This window comes from Thamnophis elegans, chromosome 7, assembly GCF_009769535.1.
Source record: "Thamnophis elegans isolate rThaEle1 chromosome 7, rThaEle1.pri, whole genome shotgun sequence".
Classification (NCBI taxonomy): domain Eukaryota; kingdom Metazoa; phylum Chordata; class Lepidosauria; order Squamata; family Colubridae; genus Thamnophis; species Thamnophis elegans.
In genome coordinates, this window is record NC_045547.1 from 54369466 (window position 1) to 54393638 (window position 24173).

Here is a 24173-nt window from a genome sequence, read left to right on the forward strand (position 1 = left end):
TACCATTCGAGGTCTTGACTGATCATAAAAACTTCGAAGCTCTCCTAGCCCATCGGAGGTTATCCCCCAAACAAGTTCACTGGGCACAATATTTCCAAAGGTTCAAATTCAAAATGAAACACATCCCCGCAGGAAAGAACTTGTTGGCAGATGCTCTGTCAAGAAAACCGCAATATGACAGTAAGAAGGAAGAAGTTATTCACCCCATCATATCTCCCTCTCACCAAAAGGCAGCTCAAGTCACCACTCGAAGCCAAAATAAGCTGACGACCAAGCTGAAAGAGGCACTCCGGAGAGACCCATGGTTCAACAACAAGGAAATCCTAATGGTGAACGATGGCTTAGCCTGGAAGGGGTCCAAACTGTATGTCCCTGCAGGGATGAGGCTGCAAGTGCTACAGCGGAGTCATGATGCGAAACTAGGAGGCCACTTCGGATTCCTAAAAATGTTCCACCTCACCAGGCATCAATTTTGGTGGCCAAAGATGAAATCGGAGGTGGAAGATTATGTAAAAAGCTGTGCTACTTGTGCTCACAATGAAAACCCGGCCAGGAAATCCCCCTGGACTACTACAACGAGTGGCCTGCCCCAGCCGACCATGGGAAGAGATCACCAAGGACTTCATCGTCAAGCTTCCAGACAGCAGCAGTAATAGAGTAATCTGGACAGTTATTGATTTGTTTTCCAAGCAAGGGCATTTCATCGCTTGCTCAGGGCTGCCATCCGCAAAGAAATTAGCGAAAATGTTTGTGAAACACATTTATCGCCTGCACGGGGTGTCAAAAAGGATCATTTCAGATTGCGGAGTTCAGTTCACTGCCAAGTTCTGGAGAGAGTTCCTCAGATCAATTGGGTCCACACAGGGACTCAGCTCAGCATTTCATCCCAGCACAAATGGCGCACCAGAGATGGCCAATGTGATGGTGGAACAATACCTCCGGTGTTATGTGGACTATCAGCAAGACAACTGGTCGGACTTGCTACCCTTCGCTGAAGTGGCATACAACAATACAGTCCACAGCAGTACCGGATTAACTCCTTTCCCAGTGGACTACCAGTGGCATGGAATTCGTTCCCATGCCTGAGCTGCCTAAAGAACCTCCCTCCTCCATGTCTCTGAATGAATGGATGGACACACTAAAGAAGGGATGAGAAAATACGAAGAAGGCTTGAACAGATGTGGCAGAAGCCTACAAGAAGCAAGCTGATAAACATCGTTCCCTCCAACCCCCCTTTGGGATGGGGGACAAAGTTTTGTACCTATGAAATACATAAGATTAAGGATGCCTAGTAAGAAATTGGGTCCAAAATTTCTAGGTTCTTTCCCAATAGAAAAGATAATTAGCCCAGTTACAGTTCGACTCAGCCTACCCACAATTCTAGGGAAAATTTACCCAGGATTCCATTGTAGCTTGTTAAAACCAGTAATGGGGTCTAGCATAAGGCCATCCACCCAAGCTCCCCCTCCTCCTGTAGTGGTAGAAGGGGAAACACATTATGAGGTGAAAAAAAATCTTAGATTCCAGGCTGTATATAGGTTGCTTACAATATTTGGTGCATTGGAAGGGGTACCCTTTGAAGCTACATGGGTGAAAAGTTGGGATCTAAAAGCAGATAAATTAGTGAAACAATTCCATGAGATGTTCCCTGATAAGCCACAGGGTCCTCCTGGGGGAGGCAGAGGTGGTTAATTGTATTATGGTAACTTCTAATGTTAATTTACTTTTCCAGAAACTGTTTCCCTTTTGAAGAGAGGCTGCCTGTCAGGCCTGCAGCGGTTCCTTTAAGAATCTTTGGCCTGCCACACTCTCATTAAGGGGGGGAATAGCAAGGGGTAGAATGTGTTGCTTTCAAAATAAAAAAAATCCTTTCTAGAAGCTCAAGGTTATTCTTTGTCTCCACATCTTGGCACCTGACCAGAACCAGCTGGGTAGAGATGCCAAGTGGAAGAAGAATGGACCATGTGATGGATTTGAGGGTGTGGGGACAAGATCATGAACTTTAAACTGGGTGGAATCCCAGGAAGTTTCAGAATTGGGATTCCATAGCTTGATGCCAACATGTCTGTTTTATTAAATTGGAACTTTAAGGATAACTCTGCCTTGGACTCTGATTTAATTCTGCATGATATTTGGAACACTGACAATTGTGTCATTTTGGGGACTGTATCCCAGTATTGCTTTTTCCTACACTTTTATTGACTATGAAGGCTACTCCATTTCTTCTTAGGGATTCTTGTCTGCAGTAGTATACCTGATGGTCATCTAAATTAAATTCACCCATTCTTGTCCATTTTAGTTCGCCAAAATGTTCATGTTCAGTCTTGTCATCTCTTGTTTGACCACGTCCAGCTTGCCTTGATTTATGGATCTTACATCCCAAGTTCCTATGAAGTATAGATTTTTACAGCATCGGAATTTTATTTCACCATCAGTATATTAAGGATGGCTTTGGGAGGAATATGAAGACATTTTCAAAGGGTATTGTATAAGCTTTTTTTTAAGTAATCGGAACCAGCCATTTAAATAAAGAAGGTGGGAGAAGTAGAAGTTAAAAAAATTCATATTAATGGAAATGTGTTGGATTTTTTTTAAAACTAGCATATATGACAATTGGTACTATAGTTAACACTGGCCATCATTTACTATTTATGAGAGTGAACTCAATGGCTAGCAGTCACAAGTATTTGTACAGTCCTTTGCTGCCCTCTTGTGGCTTTCTCAAAATGAAATTGATGAAAAAAATAGACAAAAACAAAAACAAAGGAACAAATGAAAATATTAGAGATTCATTCCAGTGGTGGGATTCAGCCAGTTCGCACCTATTCGGGAGAACCGGTTCTTAACTTTCTAAGAGGTTCAGAGAACCGGTTGTTGGAAGAAATCTTTTTTTGGTTTTTTTCCGCTTTACAGGGCTAATCCTGTAAGGAAGGCATGAAGGAAACATTCTGGTGTTGTTTCTAGCTTAATCTTTATTGCCCTGCTTACAGAATCTGCCTCTCTGGTTAACCCTTATTACATTGTAACAGCAAAGGCAAAGCGCCCATCAACCTAAGTAATGTTGAGTTGGCCACGCCCACATGGTCAAATGACCACTAAGCCCCACCTACCCACCTGATCAATTACCAATTACCTCCACTAGACCAATTAGATCCCACAGACTAGGCCTCCTCCGAATTCCATCAGCCGGCCAGTGTCGACTGGCGACTACCCAGAGGAGGGCCTTCTCTGTGGCTGCTCCGACCCTCTGGAATGGACTCCCCGTGGAGATTCGTACCCTCACCACCCTCCAGGCCTTCCGCACAGCCCTTAAAACCTGGCTGTTCCGACAGGCCTGGGGCTAAAGACTCGCTGCCCCACTTCGAATGGTATGACTGTTGTGCTTTTTTTAACTATGTATGGTTTTATGTTTTCTGTAACTTTGTTTGTTTTTCCCTCCCTTTGAGTTGTGAGCCGCCCTGAGTCCCCTTAGGGAAAAGGGCGGCATACAAATAAATTAAAATGAAATGAAAAATGAAATGAAATGATCATTAGGACAGAGAACCAGTTGTTAAATTATTTGAATCCCACCACTGATTCATTCATACGTATATACATATACATATAAAGTTTCTCTTCAGTGATCATTGGTTCAAGGGAGACTCACTTTAGTACAGAACTGACTGATTGGTTTTTCTTGCATTCCACAGTACTTAGTAATTGATTCCAGATGTATAATTTGAAGGCATACATATATTTCTTTCAATACATATATTTCTTTCAATTTATTCCAATATACTTCCATATTGCTATTTTTCTGTCATAGAAATATCTTTAAAATCATGATCACTATCTTTTTCACTGTATCTTTCCTAAAATTACTTCTCCGGAATACTAACCACCTTTATTTTTGATCTCAAGAAAATAAAACCACAGTTTACTTCAGTGTCCATTACAAGTATGCTTTTTGCCATTAGTTTTATCTTAACATTTAATATTAATCAGTTTTTTCATTTACTATGTTTATTTTCAAAATTAACTTTATTTTCAGTTAAAGGGGGAATCAAATTATAATCATAGACCAGCCTAAGGATGATGGGGTACAATCAATAAAAAATATATACGATATATCAGAGTACAAAAATAAAAATTAGAAAAAGCTATGAGGAGAGCTGTCTCAAATAATTACTTTTGTTGGCCTATTTGGAGTCTACTTCCATCCTATACTGAACACACAAGAGAACAACATGCAACATTTGTGTCTCCTTCCTATTTTGAACAACTGTTTATCCAGATCCTGTTCTTACAGGAATTTTTCCTTTACTGTATTTACTGTAACATTTCTTCAGAGGAATAATCAGGTAAACTGGTACTCCATTAGCTCTAATAGAACGTATCTTCTGGAATGATCTATACAACAAAAAAGCCCCATTGCAGTAATGTATGTAGTAAAAGGAAAGCACCTTGGTAGTCTGCTCTTTTCTCCATTATCATGTTTGTGTTATGTATCTGATGTTAGAATTTTAACTACTAGTTCTTTAGCTTTAAACAGTTCAATGGGAATTTTATTTGTACTTCATGCTTTTTTCTATTTAATAGCTGCAGGTTCTCCTTGACTTGCAATCACAACTGAGTCTGGAATTTGGGTTGTAAGTCATTGCAGCTCTTAAGTGAGATGCATCTGTGACCCCTTTGCTCAACTCTGCAATCCTACTGCAGTGGTTAGGCAACCGATGGTGGGATAGACATTCGAATGCACAGCACCTACCAGCACGCAGAAACCTGCTGCAGGCCAAGAGGCCTGGACTGGTTCCAAACACCTAATGCTTTAAGTGCCCCATGCTAAAATCCACTTGGCTTTTGTCATGGACTTTGTCAGCCAGCATCTTTGAGAGAAAAGAGGGCTGCTTGACAGAGAGTCTATTGAGGTGGCAGGCAGCTCTGTTGATCTCAAAACAACTGGCTGAAAAAGGTCTTTCCCAAAATGGGTTCCAATAGTCTCCAGGAATCAGAGGGAGTCCTGTCACTGGGGGCAGTGGCTTGTGGCCTTCCTGTTGGCTTCCCCATTGACATTTTTGAAAGTCAGCAAGGAAGATTGCAAATGGCAATCACATAATTGCAGGGCTTTGGCAGCCCAACCTGAATGTGAACAGGTTGATAATAGGCCAGGTTGCAATCATGTAATCATGGAGGTGCTGCAAAGGTTGTAACTTTGGGCACTCATGATCAGTGTCTTCATTCAGTGGCATCATAATTTTGAAGAGTCACTGAACGAAGTCATTAAGCAATGACTCATAGTATTGTTATTCCCTCTTAGTTTTGGTTTTTCAACTCCTTGTTTCATGTGTTTTGGGAAAACAAATAGGTAGTATAACTGAGAATTTTGGATTAATGGACAGAGCTTTTAACCCAATCCAACACTGGGGATCCATCTAATGTGTGAATGTCAACATGTAGAATTCACCAGCCTCCATGGCTATTAAGTATTTTGGAAGGTACAAAGACTGCATTAGTTTCAAAGAAGGTCGTTTTCCTACAACAGAGTGATCCTTTAACAACCTTTAACAATAATGGTATGTGGGAATGCCCTTGGGAGATAGGAGGAAGAGATGAAACCAAGGGAATGGTCAGATAAATGGCAATTTAGCCTACAGAAGGAATTCAGGGGGGCAAGTGGCTCAGAAAGGATCCTCCCTAGTTTCTTGACCTTCAAAAGGGGATGAGGCAGAAAAATGTATTTTTAGGCTTCCAAGACTTTGTTAATATATCCTTACGATTAAATAGAGCTAGCTCATATGACAATGTTTTCAATGCTTACCAAATTTTAACAACTATTTACTATTTATATGATATCTTTATTACTTAATATAGGGATAGGGATACTAGAAATAAACCACTTGACTTGAATGCAGACTACCCTCTATCACAATGACATTTCCTTTTAATCAGAGGGTTCTAAGCATGATTTTGTTGTTTTAAAGTTAAATTTCCAGCTCAACAAAGTTTGGCAACCCTGATTAAGTATCCTTCCCAAGCTGATTGTGAAATAGTAAAGCAGCTGAAAGATAATGTATGTCATTGATACACCTTCATAAACTGTTTTAGAGTTTAGATTAATAGTTACTTTTGAATGGATTTCTAATTTAAGAAAAAATTTTAAAGTGTTCCTTTTTCATGTAGCATAGATAAATGGACAGATTCATTCATTCATTCATTCATTTCCTTTATTTGTATGCCGCCCTTTTCCCTGGGGGGACTCAGGGTGGCTCACAATTCAAAAAGGGAGGGGGGGAAAGACAAACAGTATTCCAATATGGAAACAATACAACATATTAAAAGAGAGCACAACAGTCACACAATTCGGGTGGGGTTGGAATCTTAACCCCAGGCCAGCCGGGACAGCCAGATCTTCAAAGCAGCGCAGAAGGATTGGAGGGTGGTGAGGGTCCGAATCTCCACGGGGAGTTCGTTCCAGAGGGTCGGAGCAGCCACCGAGAAGGCTCTCCTCCGGGTAGTTGCCAGTTTGCACTGGCTAGTAGATGGAATTCGAGGAGGCCTAATCGATGCGATCGTATCGGTCTAGTGGAGGTAATTGGCAGTAGGCGGTCTCTCAAATACCCAGGCCCACTACCATGAAGGGCTTTATAGGTGATAAGTAGCACCTTGAAGCGCATCCGGAGATCGACAGGCAGCCAGTGCAGCTCGCGGAGGATAGGTGTAACGTGGGTGAAGCGAGGTGCACCCACAATCGCTCACGCGGCCACATTTTGGACTAGCTGAAGTCGCCGAATGCTCTTCAAGGGCAGCCCCATGTAGAGCACATTGCAGTATTCCAGCCTAGAGGTCACAAGGGCACGAGTGACTGTTGTGAGGGCCTCCCGGTTCAGGTAGGGACGCAACTGGTGTACCAGGCGAACCTGGGCAAATGCCCCCCTGGTCACAGCTGACAAATGATGTTCGAAGGTCAGCTGTGGGTCCAGGAGGACTCCCAAGTTGCGAACCCTGTCTGAGGAGCGTATAATTTGACCCCCTAGCCTGAGAGATGGAACACTTGGCCAATTCGCGGGAGGGAAACACAGCAGCCACTCGGTCTTTTCTGGATTGAGCACAAGCTTGTTGACCCCCATCCAGTCTTTAACAGCCTCCAGACCCTGGCTCATCACATCCATCGCTTCGTTGAGTTGGCACAGGGCGGACAGATACAACTGGGTATCGTCCGCATATTGGTGGTATTTTATCCCGTGCCGTCGAATGATCTCACCCAGCGGTTTCATGTAGATGTTGAAAAGTAAGGGGGACAGGACCGAACCCTGCGGCACCCCACACGTTAGGGGCCTAGGGGTCGATCTCTGCTCCCCAACTAACACCGACTGCGACCTGTCCGAGAGGTAGGAGGAGAACCACTGTAGAACAGCACCTTCCACCCCCACCTCCCGCAGTCGTCGCAGAAGGATACCATGGTCTATGGTATCGAAAGCTGCTGAGAGGTCAAGGAGCACCAGGATGGAGGCATGGCCTCCATCCCTGGCTCTCCAAAGATCATCGGTCAACGCGACCAAAGCGGTTTCTGTGCTGCAGCCAGGTCTGAAGCCTGACTGGAAAGGATCGAGATAACTGGCTTCCTCCAAGGACTGCTGGAGCTGAAAGGCCACCACCTTCTCAACAACCTTCCCCACAAAGGGGAGGTTGGAGACCGGACGATAGTTATTTAAAACAGCTGGATCCAAGGATGGTTTCTTCAGGAGGGGTCTCACCACCGCCGCCTTTAAAGGAGGGGGAAAGACCCCCTCCCGAAGAGAGGTGGTAACAACCGCCTGGATCCAGCCTCGTGTCACCTCTCTGCTGTTGACAACCAGCCAGGAGGGGCACGGGTCCAGCACACATGTGGAGGCTCCTGCAGCTCTCAACGCCTTGTCCACATCCTCAGGGGTAACAGCCTGAAACTCAACCCAGCGATGGCTTACCAGATCATCCCTTAGTGCCTCGGCTGGTTCTGCAGAATTGGAGTCCAGGTCCGCCCGGAACCGAGCAACCTTGTCTGCGAGGAACTGGACGTAATCCTCAGCCCTACCCTGCAGCGGATCGCCCGTATCCCTCCTATTTAGAAGGGAACGGGTTATCCTAAACAGGGCGGCTGGGCGCGACTCAGCAGACGCAACCAGAGAGGCAATGTATGTTCTCTTAGCCATTCTAATTGCCCGAATGTACTCTCTGGTGCAGGTTGTCAAACGTGCTCGGTTCGGTTCGGATTTACTGGTCCTCCATAAGTGCTCTAGGCATCTCCTTTGGCGCTTCCTCTCCCGGAGTTCCTCAGTAAACCAAGGAGCCCTCCGGGATCCACTGCCTCGGAGCGGCCGTAGAGGCGCAATCCGGTTAAGAGACTTCGTCGCTGCCAAGTGCCAGGCAGCAACCAGAGTCTCTGCTGGACTGCGGGCGAGAGTATCAGGAATAACCCCAAGTTCCATCTGGAACCCCAAAGGGTCCATAAGTCGCCTGGGGCGGAACCACCTGGTCGGCTCCTCCTCCCTACAGTGGGGGTTTGGTCTCCAAAAGTCAAGCCTCAATAGGTAGTGGTCTGACCATGACAGGGGCAAGATCTCACTACCCCTCAGACCAAGATCACAATTCCACTGCTCCGAGAGGAATACGAGGTCGAGCGTGTGACCCGCTGAGTGGGTCGGTCCTCGGATTACTTGGGTCAAGCCCATGGTTGTCATGGAAGCCATGAACTCCTGCGCTCCGTCAGAGTGACCACCGAGCGAAGGCAGATTGAAATCCCCTAGAACCATAAGTCTGGGGAACTCAACTGCCAGCTCAGCTATCGACTCGAGGAGCGAGGGGAGGGCTGCTGCAACGCAGTTGGGAGGCAGGTACGTTAGCAGCAAACCCACTTGACCCTTGAGGTCCAACTTCACCAGCAGGGACTCACACCTGACAAGCTCCGGAGCAGGGATCCTACGAGGTGCTAGAGACTCTCGGATAACAACGGCCACACCCCCACCCCTTCTCTGAGCTCTCGGCTGATGGAGCACCTGAAAACCTTCTGGGCACATCTCTACGAGGGGGACTCCTCCCTCCGGGCCCAGCCAGGTCTCAGTAATATATGCCAGGTCTGCCCTCTCGTCCAAAATTAAGTCCCGGACGAGAGGAGCTGTCTGAACTACAGACCTGGCATTTAGCGCCAGCAGCCTGAGGCCAGGGTCCTGATTACTCACACCACCTGGCTTTGGAGTGGGACTCGTAGGGCCGGAAGGAGGGATCTCTGTAACGTAGCGAGCCCTCCTTCCCCGGTAATGGCCAGCCCTAAAGTCCCCACCATATCTGCCCCTCCCTGTTATGACCGTAATGCTCCGGCCCACTCCCGTGTCCGTAGTCCCATCAACCACCCCTATGGTTCCCGCGTTCCCCGACAGGCCCTCCGAATCAAACACACTCATTTGTTCACTCAAGCAGTCCCCACGTAATAATTAAAAACACATAAAATACAGATGATAGATGATCATACTTCAGTCCATCTGCAACAGACAGTGGCAATATGTATTTCTCCAGGGATACAGATTTGCTGGATTGCAACTGTCATGATTACGTGATTACTGATGAAGCTGATGGTAATTGAGGTTTACTAACATCTGGATGATCACATGTTCTTCTTTCCTGATTTGTCATTTTAACTTCCTCATAATACTCAGGCAGTGCCATCAGTTGGGATCTAAGAAATGCTCCTTCTTCTCATCCAGAACACTATCCCCATCAGTCTACGACATTCTGAAAAAGTCTGAAGACTTGGCTATTCTTCCAGGCCTAGGGCAAGAGTTGAGACCCTATCAGTTGTTAATTATTTTTGTTTCATTGTATGTTTTCTGATTGAGGTTGGTTCTTTTCTTTTTTGTTATTTGTCATTATTGATTTTAATTATGTCACAGTGTTGTCTGTGGTTAGGCAGCATTTATATTCAAATAAATAATCCTCATCTGCTTTGCTATCTGTCAAGTAAGATTCTCCCAGTCCATGAAAGGACATTAGGGCAGCATATGGTCATTCATTTCATACATGTTTAATAAACCTGCAAATTTTATTTATTTCAACTTCCATGCTACCCAACTTCATATTGACTCTGAAGTTCACACCATAAAAACAAAATTACAAATATATAAAAAAATAGAAAACATAAAATGTAAACAAAATGGTGGAACTGATAATCATTTCTCCTCACTTGGAAAATGAAAAAGAGAAGAGGATGCCAGACACAATGGTCTCCCTACTTACTTTTGACTCTGGTCTCATCCAAAGCATGATTTCCACTACATTATTTCTGATTAAGATGATTTTAAAAAATTGCCCATTCCTGTTCTATGCAAATAATATTTCATCTTTAAAATGTCTCTGTACTATGTCTGGTATATTGAGATTTTTCTGGCCTACAAAATGTGATAAAAGCATAAGACAGAAGCAAATTCCATCTCAATAAAAATAGCTGGAAGAATCAAGTATCTGATTTCATTCCTTCAAACTTCTTATATTAAGGGTTGGCCGTAGTGACTATTAAAACTTGAAGAAGAATATGAGGTGAGGCATGGCCAGTGGCATAGGGGTACAACGTGCACCTCCGGGTTTCTTTTGGGATCGTCGAGATCACGGCTGTCGGGGGGTCTTTCTAGACCAAAGCTGTCCCTTAGAGATGGTGAAGAGGAGAGGGAGGAGCCAGTGTCGCGATGATACATCATGCGGGCTCGACGGTCCGAGTCCGCCAATGACACTTTTGCCCCTGGACAGTCCGGCAGGACCTAAACCATCCCGAAGAGATGGTGACTGGGAAGACAAAACCTTGCTGGTCGCAGGGATACCACAAAGTCCCTGATCGACCCAAGGGAAGCACTTCTAACCGGCAGAAAACAGGCAGCCCCTAGGCTGACATAGTCGGAGACGGCTCCTGAAGGAAAGAAGAGTGAAAGTGTTCCATCTGGTGAGGGTTAGATTACCCTAAGAAACCTTTTTAAAAAAAGATAAATTAGTCCTCTAAGAAAGAATAAAGCAGCGAATTTAATCCCTATTGGACTGCCTTAGAAAGTTTTTTGCTCTTGCTTGTAACGATGTTTGTGGATTGAAGTGATTGCAACGTTTCCTGTTTCTCCGCTTGAGGTGAATGGACTGATCTTTTTTCTTATAGTTTTTTTACTACTTTAATTTTTTTGGCTTAAACTAAAACTTTTTTTATTTTAACAAACTTCTTCTATTTGTTATAAAATTATACTCAAGACACTTAAGGAAAAAGTATTAAAAATAGTTGAATCTGCCATTTGGAAGCCTGAATCTGAAGTATTTTTTGAAACAATGTTTCCTTTGTTCATTCATATTTGATTTCACTGACTTTGTAACAGAAGGGTTTGGAACTTGTTTACAAAGCCTGATAAAGACTCAAGAGCACCAACAGTGTATTGTAGGTGCTCTTGGAAAATATTTTGGCAAGAGAAGGAAAAGACAAGAAAAAGATAAGAACCCTTCTACTTTGAAAACCATAAAAGAAATTGTGTTTAAGACTTAAATATAGATATATTCTTCAAAAAAAATTTTGACAGGCTAGAGTGGCAGTAATTATTAGATTCCCCCTTTTCTTTTTCTTGAAACTTTTTTTATTTTGAAAAATGGATCAATATTCAGATGAAGAAACCATAATAATCCAAAACATTCTGGATGGACTTCAAAATATTTTAGAAGGATTTGAGAGATTTCATAAGAAATGGGACAGACTATGGGATATTACATCAAAAGATGATGGGGTTGGAGCCCCAGAAACTAAAGAAGAGAATGAAAATACAGAAAATAAAGACAAGATGATAGATGAACTTATCAATGGAGTAAATGTCAGTGAAAGTGGAAAGAAAGGAAGCTGGAAAATGACTTTGACAATTCGGAGCTTTATCCCAAATTCCAAGATGCAGGAGAAAAAAAGAGTGAAAAGGATGGAGTTAATAAGACAAATCTATCCAGAAATAAGTTTGATAACCAAAGTTAAGCTTACGTTAATAATAATTCAAGGGCAACAAAACTACATGAGAGAACTTCTAAGCTACAAAGTGCAGAGTGAAGCCTTAAACTCCGGAAAGGCCCTGAAAAGAGAATTGACACAACAGCTGGCAAGAGAGAAAAGACCATTTTGCTACTGGAAAGACACTGGTTGATATTGCTAGTTGATGGTAAAAAGTTAGCTAATTTTTGATGATTAATAAGTAGGGATTTTAGTATTTTGTAGACTGTCTTAGATTATCATTGAATGTTTATTCGTTAACATATAACTTACTATGATATTAATAATGAAATGATAACCTTAATTAGGATAAATAACCGGGCCATAAATTGTAATGTGGGATGTGGTGAAAAGATGTACAAACCTTTCAAATTTTTGTTTAGATCTTGCTATGAAGGTATAAATAACTTGGGTCAGAAGAGAGGAGACGTGATATAAATAGCAAATAATTGCTTTTTTTTTCTTTTAACCATAATAATAAGAAGGAAATGCTAATGTATACTTTTAATGATTATTAAGTAGAAATGTTAATATCTCTTAGATTGTTTTAGATTTTGAATGTTTATCTCGTTAACAAGCAATTAACTAATCTGGGACTTAGGGAAAAAGATGGCTATAAAGGTATAACCTCGTTTGGGCCTGTGGAGAGGAGAGGTGAGATAAATAGTAAATAATTTTTAGTTAACTAAAATAATAACAAAGAAATGTTAATGGATATTATTTAATGATACATACAGGTGTGTGATACCAGTAAAAGTAAAATGGACAGAAACGTTAATTTGTGAGTTTTGGGGGGGAAAAGGAGAGGGAATGTTGGATATTCTCCTAACTGGCTCTTTTTTAGAATATGATATAAAGATGTGAAGTTATGGCAGATTTATTGAGATTGTGAAAGTATGCCAGTAGGTGGTTGTGTCTTTAAATACAAATGATCTTAGGGGAAAAAAAACACGTTTAAGTAACTGTATTTAAATGAAAATTTGTCTATATACAAATTTAGGTTCTTCCAAATTCTGTTGTTCAATTTTAAAATTAGTCCAGACCAATCCAAGTTAAGGTTTCCTTTTTCTTCTCTGTAGTTACAGTCAAAACAATGATTTTGTTTTCAAAGTCTCTTCCTGTATCCAAGGTCACACTGCAGCTGCAACTCTCACTCGCCCCCTTTCTTTCAAAGTGCTTTAAATCCACAAAAAATAAAATTAAAAAGGGGTGGGAAGGACTTCCCTCTGTTATTACTATTTTTTTCCACTAGCCGGTATAGAATTTTCTGCTCCCCAGTAAATAGCTCTCTCCAGACCCCAATGCAATCCCACAGTTAGCTGTCAATAGCCATCAAAAATGCTTTTAATCCACAAAGATAGAATAAGATAAGGAGAATGGAGATTTTCCCCTGGGCTCTTCCTTTTAGTTGTTAATTTTTTCTTCACTTCCAAATTTCAGAAGACAAAATCCTCTGAGGTTTTGGTGTTTAGTCTCCTGTTCTGACCCCCCTCGTCCTATACCAAAGCACGCCGAGACAAAGATACTGCAAGGATTTATTGACACACAGACAGGACCTTGCCAGCAAGCCAGCACAGACAAGACGTTGCCAGCAATCCAGCACAGACAAGACATTGCCAGCAATCCAGCAAGCCAGCACAGACAAGACGTTGCCAGCAATCCAGCACAGACAAGACATTGCCAGCAATCCAGCACAGACTAACCTTGGCAGCAATCCAGCCTGCCAAGCTAGCCCAAGAGTTCTCCAGCTCAAGTGAATTACGTTGACTCCTGCAAAAGGGCGTGTGCACAATCATTCCTTTTATAGTTTTGAGAGGAGCCTAATTACCACCAGCTGAGTGCAATTACCTCCTGTAACTGCACAGCCGTTCTTTATGCCTATTAGCTCTTCGGTGCCGGGCATCCAGGAACAACTCACTGCTGACGTCTGGATCACACTCCCTTGTCTCCTCCTCACTGGTTTAAGGCTCAGGTGCCTCCTGGTGGCAAACCAGCCTCTCTGCGCCCTGCTCGGAGTCAGAACCCTGTCCAGGGTCCTCCACATCCTCCAAAGCCGACTCATAGGGCCCCTCGCTGTCGGAGACTGGTGGCAGCTCCAACAGCTTCTGCTGGGCCATAAGAGTCTCCTCTGCCACCTTTTTTCAATAACATTCAATAACATACCAGTTAGTTGCTACTTGCGCTTCGAGTTCCTTTTTAAGATTAAAATCAGTGTTTTCTTTTTTTCTGTGAGTTTGTCAATCATTCACCTGGTTTCAACACTCTGTTCCAACACCGCTCCAGCCCAATAACTTAGTCCAGAGCCCAAGCTTTGTAGCGGTCATTCAGTTATAGCTGCTGCCTTCACTGCCGGTTTGAAGGGTTTTTCTCTGACTTTCCAAGGAACTGCTGGTTTCTCTAGGTCATCTGAGCTGTCCCTTCTTCTCCCATGTCCCTCCAGGTTTCAGTCCGAAGACTTCCAGACAGCAGTTTGTTCAGCTGGATTTCCACGAGGCTCAGTAGAGCCTCCTTTTTTCCAGCCAGTCTCTCTGCGATGCTTTTGGCTTCTCTCTGCCAAGCACATTTTTTAAGATGATACAAGAATTAAATTTACAAGATATATGGAGAGAGCTAAATTAAAAAAAAACTAATATACTTTTTACTCAAGTACACCCAACTCATGGTCAAGAATCGATATGGTATGGATGAACCCGGAATTGAGAAGAGACACAAAGGAAGTAGAAATAATGACAAATATATGGGCAGACCATAATCCCTTAAAAGGGATCTGGAAAGGTAAGAAAAAGAGGCGGAGATGGACAATAAATCAAAGGATTTTGAATGAAAAGGAATATGTAAAAATGATGGAAAAAGAAATGGAATTATTTCTTAAAGAAAACAAGAAAGAAGAAACATAATTGCAAAATCTTTGGTATACAACTAAAGCATATGTCTGGGGCCTAATGATAGCATATATGGCAAGGAGAAATAAGGAAAAGAAAAAAACAATAAGAAATATTACAAGAAGAACTTAAAAATTGGAATCAGCATTACAAAAGGAACCCCAAAATAAGAAAATAAAAGAAAAAAGAGATTTGATAAGAGATAAAATAAATGTAATGACACAAGAAGAAATGGCACAGAAGGTTAAATTGGTGAAACAATTTTTTTTTTGAGCATGCAAATAAACCAGGAAGATGGTTGGCATATACATTTTTTTTAAAAAAGAGAAGAAACTAATACAACAATTGCAAGATGAGAAAGGGAGTTTACACTATCGGATGGAAGAAAAAAAATATAATCCAAAAAATTTTCAAGGACGTGTATAGTAAAGAAAATATATCGGAAGAAAGTATGAAACAATATTTAATAGAGAGGGGTATAACTAGAGTTCAAAGAGAAAGATGCTAAATAAGAAAATAACCATGATGGAATTAATGGAGGAAGTTAAAAAAAATCACCGGGACCTGATGGACTTCCCACAGAATTATATAAAACAATACAAGGACCAATTGAGACACTAATGCTGGAACTATACAACAAAGCATTAGCAGAGGCTAAAGTACTGAAATCATGGACAGAGGCATACATTATATTAATACCCAAAGAAGATACTGACCACTAGCAGATTAAAAATTACAACCTATTTCAATATTAAATGCCAATTATAAAATATTCACTGCCATAATTGCAGAAAGCAATTAAATGAAATTATACATCCAGATCAAAGTGAATTCCTACCAAAAAGACAGCTGAGAAACAATACCAGAATGATCATAAACATCCTGGTTTTACGAAGTCCACCCGGAGAAACAGGCAGCACTGATTTTTCTAGATGTGCAAAAAGCATTTGAGAAGCTAAACTGGCAATTTATTATACAACAATTAAAAAGTATGAACTTTGGGGGAAAATTTGTGGGGATGATAAATGCAATTTACGCCATACAAACAGCAAAAATAATAATAAATGGGGAAACAACAGAACAATTAAGTATAGTTAAAGGTGTAAGACAGGGATGCCCATGTCACCCTTACTATTTATTCTATCTTTAGAAGTACTATTAGGATGTATCAGACAAGAAAAAGAAATAAAAGGCTTAAAAAGGAAGAGTACAAAGTACAAGCATTTGCTGATGATCTAGTGTTTATTCTAGAGGAGTCTCTAGAATCAGGAATTAAATTAGTACAAAAAATAGAAGAATTTGGTAAGGTGGCTGGGAAAAGACAAAGATAATAAAAAAAAATCTTACTAATAGCCAGAAAAATGGAATTAGAGAGGAAATTAGAAATACAGATAACTAAGAAAGTAAAATATCTGGGAATTTGGTTGACGGCAAAATGCTCATCAATAAAGAGGATAATTATAATAAATTACTCCAGCAAATTAAAAAAGATCTGGATAATTGGAAAAAACTACAATTATCACTAACTGGAAGAATAACGACAATCAAAATGAACATATTGCTGAAATTTTTATTTTTATTCCAAACAATACCGATAAAATTAGGAAAGAATTTTTTTGAAGAGTTAAACAAAGTAACAACAAAATTTATTTGACTAGGGAAAAAAATCACTAATAAAACTAAAATTACTACAAGGTAGAAAAAATAAAGGTGGTTTTGGACTATCAGACTGGGAGTTATATTATCAAGCAGCAGCATTAACATGGATAAAAGATTGGATAAAACTAAAAAATAAAAGGATATTGACAATAGAGGGGCATAATCTACAATTAGGATGGCATGCATTTGTTTGGGAAGGAAAAAATAATACACATTCCTATTTTCAGAGATACCAAATTAGAGAAGCCCTATTACTAACATGGGAGAAAATAAAGAAGAATCATTACAGTAAAATACCAGTCTACCTCTCAACCATGGAGGCATTAATATATCCTAATGTATTGGATATAGACAAAATTGTAAGGTACAAAAATTTATTAGATGACCAAGAAAATTTAAAAATGAATCAAGAACTAAAAGGAATCAACCAAGGAATTGATATAGATTGGTGGCTGTATTTACAAATTCAGTCAATATACAAAAAAGATGTAGAAAAGTATGGTTTTTGCAGAGAACTACAAGAACTCATCAAATATTACAGGGGACAGAGGAAAAATGATAACAAAAGCATATACTTATCTATTGAGATACAAAATGGAAGAAGAAACAGTTAAAGAAACTATGATAATTTGAGCAAAAAAATTTGGATACACCATTGAATTAGAATACTGGGGAAAATTGTGGGGGGATTATAAATTAACAATGTCAGCAGCATATAAAGAAAGTTTATACAAAATGTTTTATCATTGGCACTTGCCACCACTAAGAATAGCGAAAATGTTCCCAAAATGTCCGTGGAATGCTGGAAATGTAAACAGAAGCAAGAAACATATTTCCACATGCGGTGGACATGCCCAGAAGCAAAGAAATTTTGGACAAAGGTAAGAAAATGGCTAGAGAAAATTACCAAACAACAAATAGATTTAAAACCAGAATTATTTTTATTAGGTATATTAAGAGGAAATATTAAGCTGTAATAAAGGGTTCCGAGGGGAAGTTCTTCGACATACTCTGGCCGGGTGGGTGACAAAACCTGATGGGATGTCAGTTCCTTCAGTTAGAAGGCAGAGGAGCAATAGCCCAGGGAAAAATCCTTTGGAGATCTCTCCCCGGGCGTGTGTTCAGTTAGCCATGTTTCCATGTTTCCTTTTCTCCACTCCCTTTCTCTCCCTTAATTTCCTATTTTCTTTTCTTCTTTGCATTTTATATAATAAATAAAAATGATAAATGAGGGAGATAAGTTGTTTCATTAAGAGCCACAGGAACTCCTTTTCCAATTCCTGTTCGAAATTGCATCGTGCTGTCTTTACAAGCCAACAGTCCTCAACCTCCCTCAAGCTCATGAAAAAAATTTTACCTCAGAAAAATACTACTGGCTCTTCAGGGCACTTCTGGGCCCATACCCTGTCAGGGAATTGTGTAGCCAGTGTCGAAATGGAGTCAGAGACACTGACATGAACCAGTGCTTTTATATAAATAAATATATTTACAGCAAATAAGATAAGCAAACAGGAGCATCGACAGGTAAATCAACAAAGCAGGAACATCATGCATTAAATCAGAGAGCACACAAGGCACACAGAGGAAAAAGGCAGGAAACAAGGAAACTCCTCCCTTTACTCTCACAGCAACCAATTACAGCTCAGATTCCCTCCTGCAGTGGCACACTCCCTTTTAACCAATTAGCTATAACTCTGTGTTCTTACTTATTATCCAATCCTTCACTGCTGCAGCTATTAACAGATATTTAAAATCACCAGTAGCAGTTGGAATTTTTCTTCTATAGTTATTTAGTATTTTATACTTGGAAGAATATGAATGAATTAGTTCCCTGTTATAAAACTTGCATATTTATCTATTTATAAAATTCTAATCAATGTTATAATTAACAAAAAGAATATCAGAAAGCTACAGCCTACCTCATGTTACCTGCCATAAGAAGACATAGATTGTAGAGATGAGAAAAGATGAAGAGAGAAAGTATGGTGCTGAAAAACATTGTCATCCAAGACCCCTGATCCTCTCGAAACATTTTCAACCGAAGTAGCTGACCTGCAAAAATAAGATATTAAAAATGTATTCAGATTTCTCAAAGAACTTCCTATTATTCTAGAAAATAGAGAATGGTACAGATTTTGTAAACATGCCAAGGTTCAGCTTTAGTTCCATGAATGATTCCTACTTACACTGAAGCAGAGAGTAAACTTCTCTGTTCCTTGTAATGAGGCTTGGAAAGTATGAATCAAATCCATGTTTCGTCCATGTAACATTCCTAGACAATAGTTCTTTTACAAAAAATGTTATTTTTAAATGGCTCCCACTGACCAAGTCCTTTTCCTCTACAGCCTGTTTTAACACATTCAGTACTTTTTGATTGCCTGTTGATGTACTACACTAGGAAGCCAATCTGACAAAAGTATTATTATTATCTGAAGAAGATACTTGAACAGTACTGCTTCCATTCCAGATGCAGAAACACCTTACAGTTTAATCTTATTTGACATATTATTTGTACTTGGTTTAGAAGCACCTGTGAGAAAAATATATTAATACTAGTTTCCCTTAGACTATTTATGAGACGTCAGGAAAACCTGGCTAATGAGAGGACAGTTCCTGCAAAATGTGAAATTTTTCTAAGGAAGCAAAACAAGGAAAATATAGTATGTAGTATAGAATCATTTATCATTTTAATTTGCTAATCTTAAAAGTTCTTGTTGAAGTATTTTGACTCTTGAAAGTTACTGCTTGAAACTATTTAGCACACAAATTATTAAAGCAACTATTACATGATTCAGTGGCTGAATTTCAATGAGGATTTGATTGCAGTAAGACTAAGTCTAGATCTGTCCATGCAGCAGTAAGATGAAGTGATTAATGTCCTGGTGCTATTATTTGGCTGTCACACTTTAGGCAGCAGGTTGAGAGCATCTTGTTAAAAATTATCCCATTTATAGCCTCATTGCAATCAGAAATCTATGCTTCATAAAGTGGCACATGGGAATGTAAGTGCAGGCTTCTCATCCACCTTATTTTTGTTGTGTATTATGTCTGTGTGCAAGTTCGTGTATATACATTACATACACTATGTATCAAACTTAGACCTTTTACATAACATTTTTGAACTGGTTGCCATTTTCTTTTAAACATTTTCTTACTTGTTTGATGCATGACTTTTAAACATTACTAAATATAGCAACATTTTACCTTAAAAAGTTACTAATAAATTTGGAACATATTTTAGGTATGTGATTGGCATATGAGGTCTGACTTTTGGTACACCCTGTATATGCCACAAAATGCCATACTGGTAGTCTCACACAGACCACAAAGGTTGTTTTTAAGCATAGAAGCAGAGGGGAAAAAATTGGGATGTTGCAGCACAATCATTTGTTTGGAAATCTATTCATCTGCCCCCTATAAGGTCATAGACACATGTGGGCACTTGATCAACCTCTTTGACTTGAAGAGTTAGGACACGTTATTACTTTGATAATATTTCAGGAACATCAGAACTGTGTTTTAGACTAATGATCCATGGTGGCATAGTGGTTAGAATGCAGCATTATAGGCCAATTCTTCTGACTTCCAGCAGTTCGATTATCACCAGCTCAAAGTTGATTCAGCTTTCCATCTTTCCAAATCAAAAAATGAATAAGAATCAAAATATTAAAATGAGCAAGATATGACGGATAGAGGAAATGTTGTACAGAAGATTGGCTTTACTAGGAGATAGAATAGAGGCAGACAGAAGAAATCGGAATATTATTATGCATATTTTTATATAATATATTAAAAGTAGTAGCTAGATATAAAGATTAGAGATTGAAATATAGTGATACTATGTACGTTCTAATGATACAGGTGAAACTTGAAAAATTAGAATATCGTGCAAAAGTTCATTTATTTCAGTAATGCACCTTAAAAGGTGAAACTAATAAAGAGATACACTTATTACATGCAAAGCAAGATAGTTCAAGCTGTGATTTATCATAATTGTGATGATTATGGCTTACAGCTCATGAAAACCCCAAATCCACAATCTCAGAAAATTAGAATATTGTAAAAAGGTGCAATATTCTAGGCTCAAAGTGTCCCACTCTTATCAGCTAATTAAGCCATAACACCTGCAAAGGGTTCCTGAGCCTTTAAATGGTCTCTCAGTCTGGTTCAGTAGGAATCACAATCATGGGAAAGACTGCTGACCTGACAGTTGTGCAGAAAACCATCATTGACACCCTACATAAGGAGGGAAAGCCTCAAAAAGTAGTTGCAAAAGAAGTTGGATGTTCCCAAAGTGCCGTATCAAAGCACATTAATAGAAAGTTATGCGGAAGGGAAAGGTGTGGAAGAAAAAGGTGCACAAGCAGTAGGGATGACGGCAGCCTGGAAAGAATTGTCAGGAAAAGTCCACTCAAAAGTGTTGGGGATTTTCACAAGGAGTGGACTGAGACGAGTCAGTGCATCAAGGGCCAGCACACACAGACGGATCCTGGACATGGGCTTCAAATGTTGTATTCCTCTTGTCAAGCCGCTCCTGAACAACAAACAATATCAGAAGTGTCTTAGCTGGGCTAAAGAAAAACAGACCTGGTCTGTTGCTGAGAGCAACTTTTGCATCTCATTTGGAAACCAAGGACCCAGAATATGGAGGAAGAATGGAGAGGCACACACTGCAAATGTTTGAAGTCCAGTGTGAAGTTTCCACAGCCTTGGAGACTGGACTTTTTTTTTTTTTGCATTGTGAGCATTATGTGTGGATTGAAGTTTGTTTGGTGGAGCTATTTTGTTTGAGCAACTTTCAATTGCTTTGTGAGCAATTGGGGCATTGCTCTGTGGGCTAATTTTGGCCTGCTCGTGGCTGGACTTAATTGTGACAGTTCTGAGTTTTGGTGAAGGGAATTGGAGGGAAATATTAACTCAATAAAATAGAGGTAGGTAGGTGTGTGGGGGGGATGAATGGGGCAGCCCATCATCTCAATGTGGTCATATTGTTAAGCCCAACTCACTGCAGGACAATTCACCATAGGACAACTTCCATGGCCAACTCTCAGCGGGACAATCCATGTGGGATAACTCAACACAATAACTGTTATCTGTCACTGCTTCTTCTACATTACTTCCAATTTTGTCAATGAAAATAATGTTGAAGAAACAGAGATGGATAATATTTATTGCATTGAGTTATACTGCATGGAACTGTCCCACAGTGAATTTTCCCATAGTGAGCTGGCCACAGCGAGTTGAATCATGGTAAGTTGGCTATGGCAACATGGCAGCAGTGAGATGACTGTATCAGGTTGGTCGTGATAAGATGTCCATGGCAGGATGGCCGCAGAAAGTTGGCCCTGGTGAGTTTTCCCATTCCGAGGGAATGCCATACATTTGGGAATCAGATGATCATCAATCACAACACAGAATTTAGATGGTAGATAATAAGACAAAAAAAGTTCTTTAATACACTGAATATAGGTAGAAAAACTGAATATTACTAATTAGATATTAGTTACATAATCCAAGCAGATAAATACTGTACTATCGTGCAATATGTTACACTGAGACTTGGCAAGGACTGTTGCATTTTATTTCAACATAAAAGTATTAAGTAGCAATGCTTTTAGCACATTTTGGGACTTACCAAATAGACGCTGGTGGAAGAGAAGCTTGCCAGCTATGAGTCCTGTGAGAATGGCAAGTAGCCACAAAGTGACTTTTAAAAAGTTCCAGCCACCTTCGTCAGGATATTTATTTGCAATGAAGGAAAAACAGTTTCCAACAACAATGACATTTGCTTCCGTTTGACTGTGAGATACTGGATCTTCAGCAAATATTAAAAAATTAAAGAAGATCACTAGGTAGGCCACAATTAAGCGAGACCATGGATGCTGGAAATAGTAGCGGAAGTCTTTTTCCATTCTTAAATGCTTCAATCCCTGCACACAAAAACAAAGTATGGGAATATTCTGTTAGTTTCTTAAACTTAGGAAGCTACACTAATTTCCTTTTTTCCTCCAAATCTTTTTCCTTTAGCAGCCCTCTCAGGAACAGCTATTTGTTTCAACCAGATATCTCCCCAAAAGGTGATTTATTAAACACACTGTTGACAAATCCAAGATAATAAATGTACATTTTCATGTGTTAAACAAAAGAAATTAGAAATTCTGAAGAAAAAATATTTCACAAAGATCTACCTAATCTATATACTTGCCTATTTTTTAAAAAGTGTATGAATTTTAGCAGATGTGATGTGCCGATGCCTGGAGGCTGTTAGGATCTGGATGGGGGTGAACAAACTTGTGCTCAATCCCGATAAGACTGAGTGTCTTTGGATGCTGCCCCCGAAGGACAGCTTAGACAGTCCATCCTTAACCCTGGGGGCTGAAAATTTACGCCCCTCAGAGAGGGTCCACAATTTGGGAGTCCTCCTGGATTCGCAGCTGAAACTGGAACATCATCTATCGGCTGTGACCAGGGGGGCCTTTGCCCAGATTCGTCTGGTGCACTAATTGCGGCCCTATTTGGATTGGGAGGCACTTCAAACGGTTACTCATGCCCTTGTCACCTCAAGGCTGGATTATTGCAATGCACTCTACATGGGGCTACCCTTGAAAAGTGTTCGGAGACTGCAGTTAGTCCAGAATGCGGCCGCGTGAGCAATATTGGGTGCACCAAGGCACACCCACGTTACACCTGTCCTCCGCGAGCTGCACTGGCTACCAATTCGTCTCCGGACGCAATTCAAGGTGTTGGTTATTACCTTTAAAGCCCTACATGACTTAGGGCCAGCGTACCTTCGAGACTGCCTACTGCCACATACCTCCCAGCGGTCAGTAAGATCCCACAGATTGGGCCTCCTTCAGATGCCATCAGCCAGACAGTGTCGGCTGGCGGGCCCCCGGAGGAGAGCCTTCTCTGTGGCTGCTCCGACTCTTTGGAATCAGCTACCCCCCGAGATCCGGACCATACCCACTCTCATGGCCTTCAGGAAAGCTGTAAAAACCTGGCTGTTCCGGCAGGCCTGGGGCTGTTGACCTCACTGTTGAGGTCCAGCCCCGATTAGAATGAATGTATGAGGTGTTGCTATTTTAAACTGTTTTTTTTCGTTATGTGTTCGTTATGTGTCTTTGTTTTCCTCTTTTTTGTAAGCCGCCCGGAGTCTTTCGGGATTGGGCGGCATATAAATTTTATATATATATATATATATATATGTATATATGTATATATGTGTATATGTGTATATGTGTATATGTGTATATGTGTATATGTGTATATATATATATATATATATATATATATATATATATATATATATTTATATTTATATTTATATTTATATTTATATTTATATTTATATTATTTATATTTATATTTATATTTATATTTATATTTATATTTATATTTATATTTATATTTATATTTATATTTATATTTATATTTATATTTATATTTATATTTATATTTATATTTATTTATTTATTTAAAGTCACAACCCCTGGTATGCCCAAATATGGGAGGAAGGTCACACTTCCACTCTCTGTCTTCGGCTCGTCACAAGAGACCATCCAGACAGAAACCCAATATTTTTTACTGTTGCCTTTTTGTTACATTTGTTATATTTATGCTGATAAATA

General features: G+C 40.2%; 1 protein-coding gene across 1 annotated transcript in view; it reads right to left on the reverse strand.

The window, feature by feature from the left end:
• TMEM117 (transmembrane protein 117) overlaps positions 1-24173 on the reverse strand; it is a 95235-nt gene that overhangs the window by 65758 nt on the left and 5304 nt on the right. Inside the window, exons 2-3 of the mRNA XM_032221679.1 lie at positions 22181-22475; positions 18465-18597 (exon numbers count right to left, since the gene is read on the reverse strand). Coding sequence (XP_032077570.1) covers positions 18465-18597; positions 22181-22457 — 410 coding nt within the window. The 5' untranslated portion in view covers positions 22458-22475. The remainder of the gene's footprint in view (positions 1-18464; positions 18598-22180; positions 22476-24173) is intronic.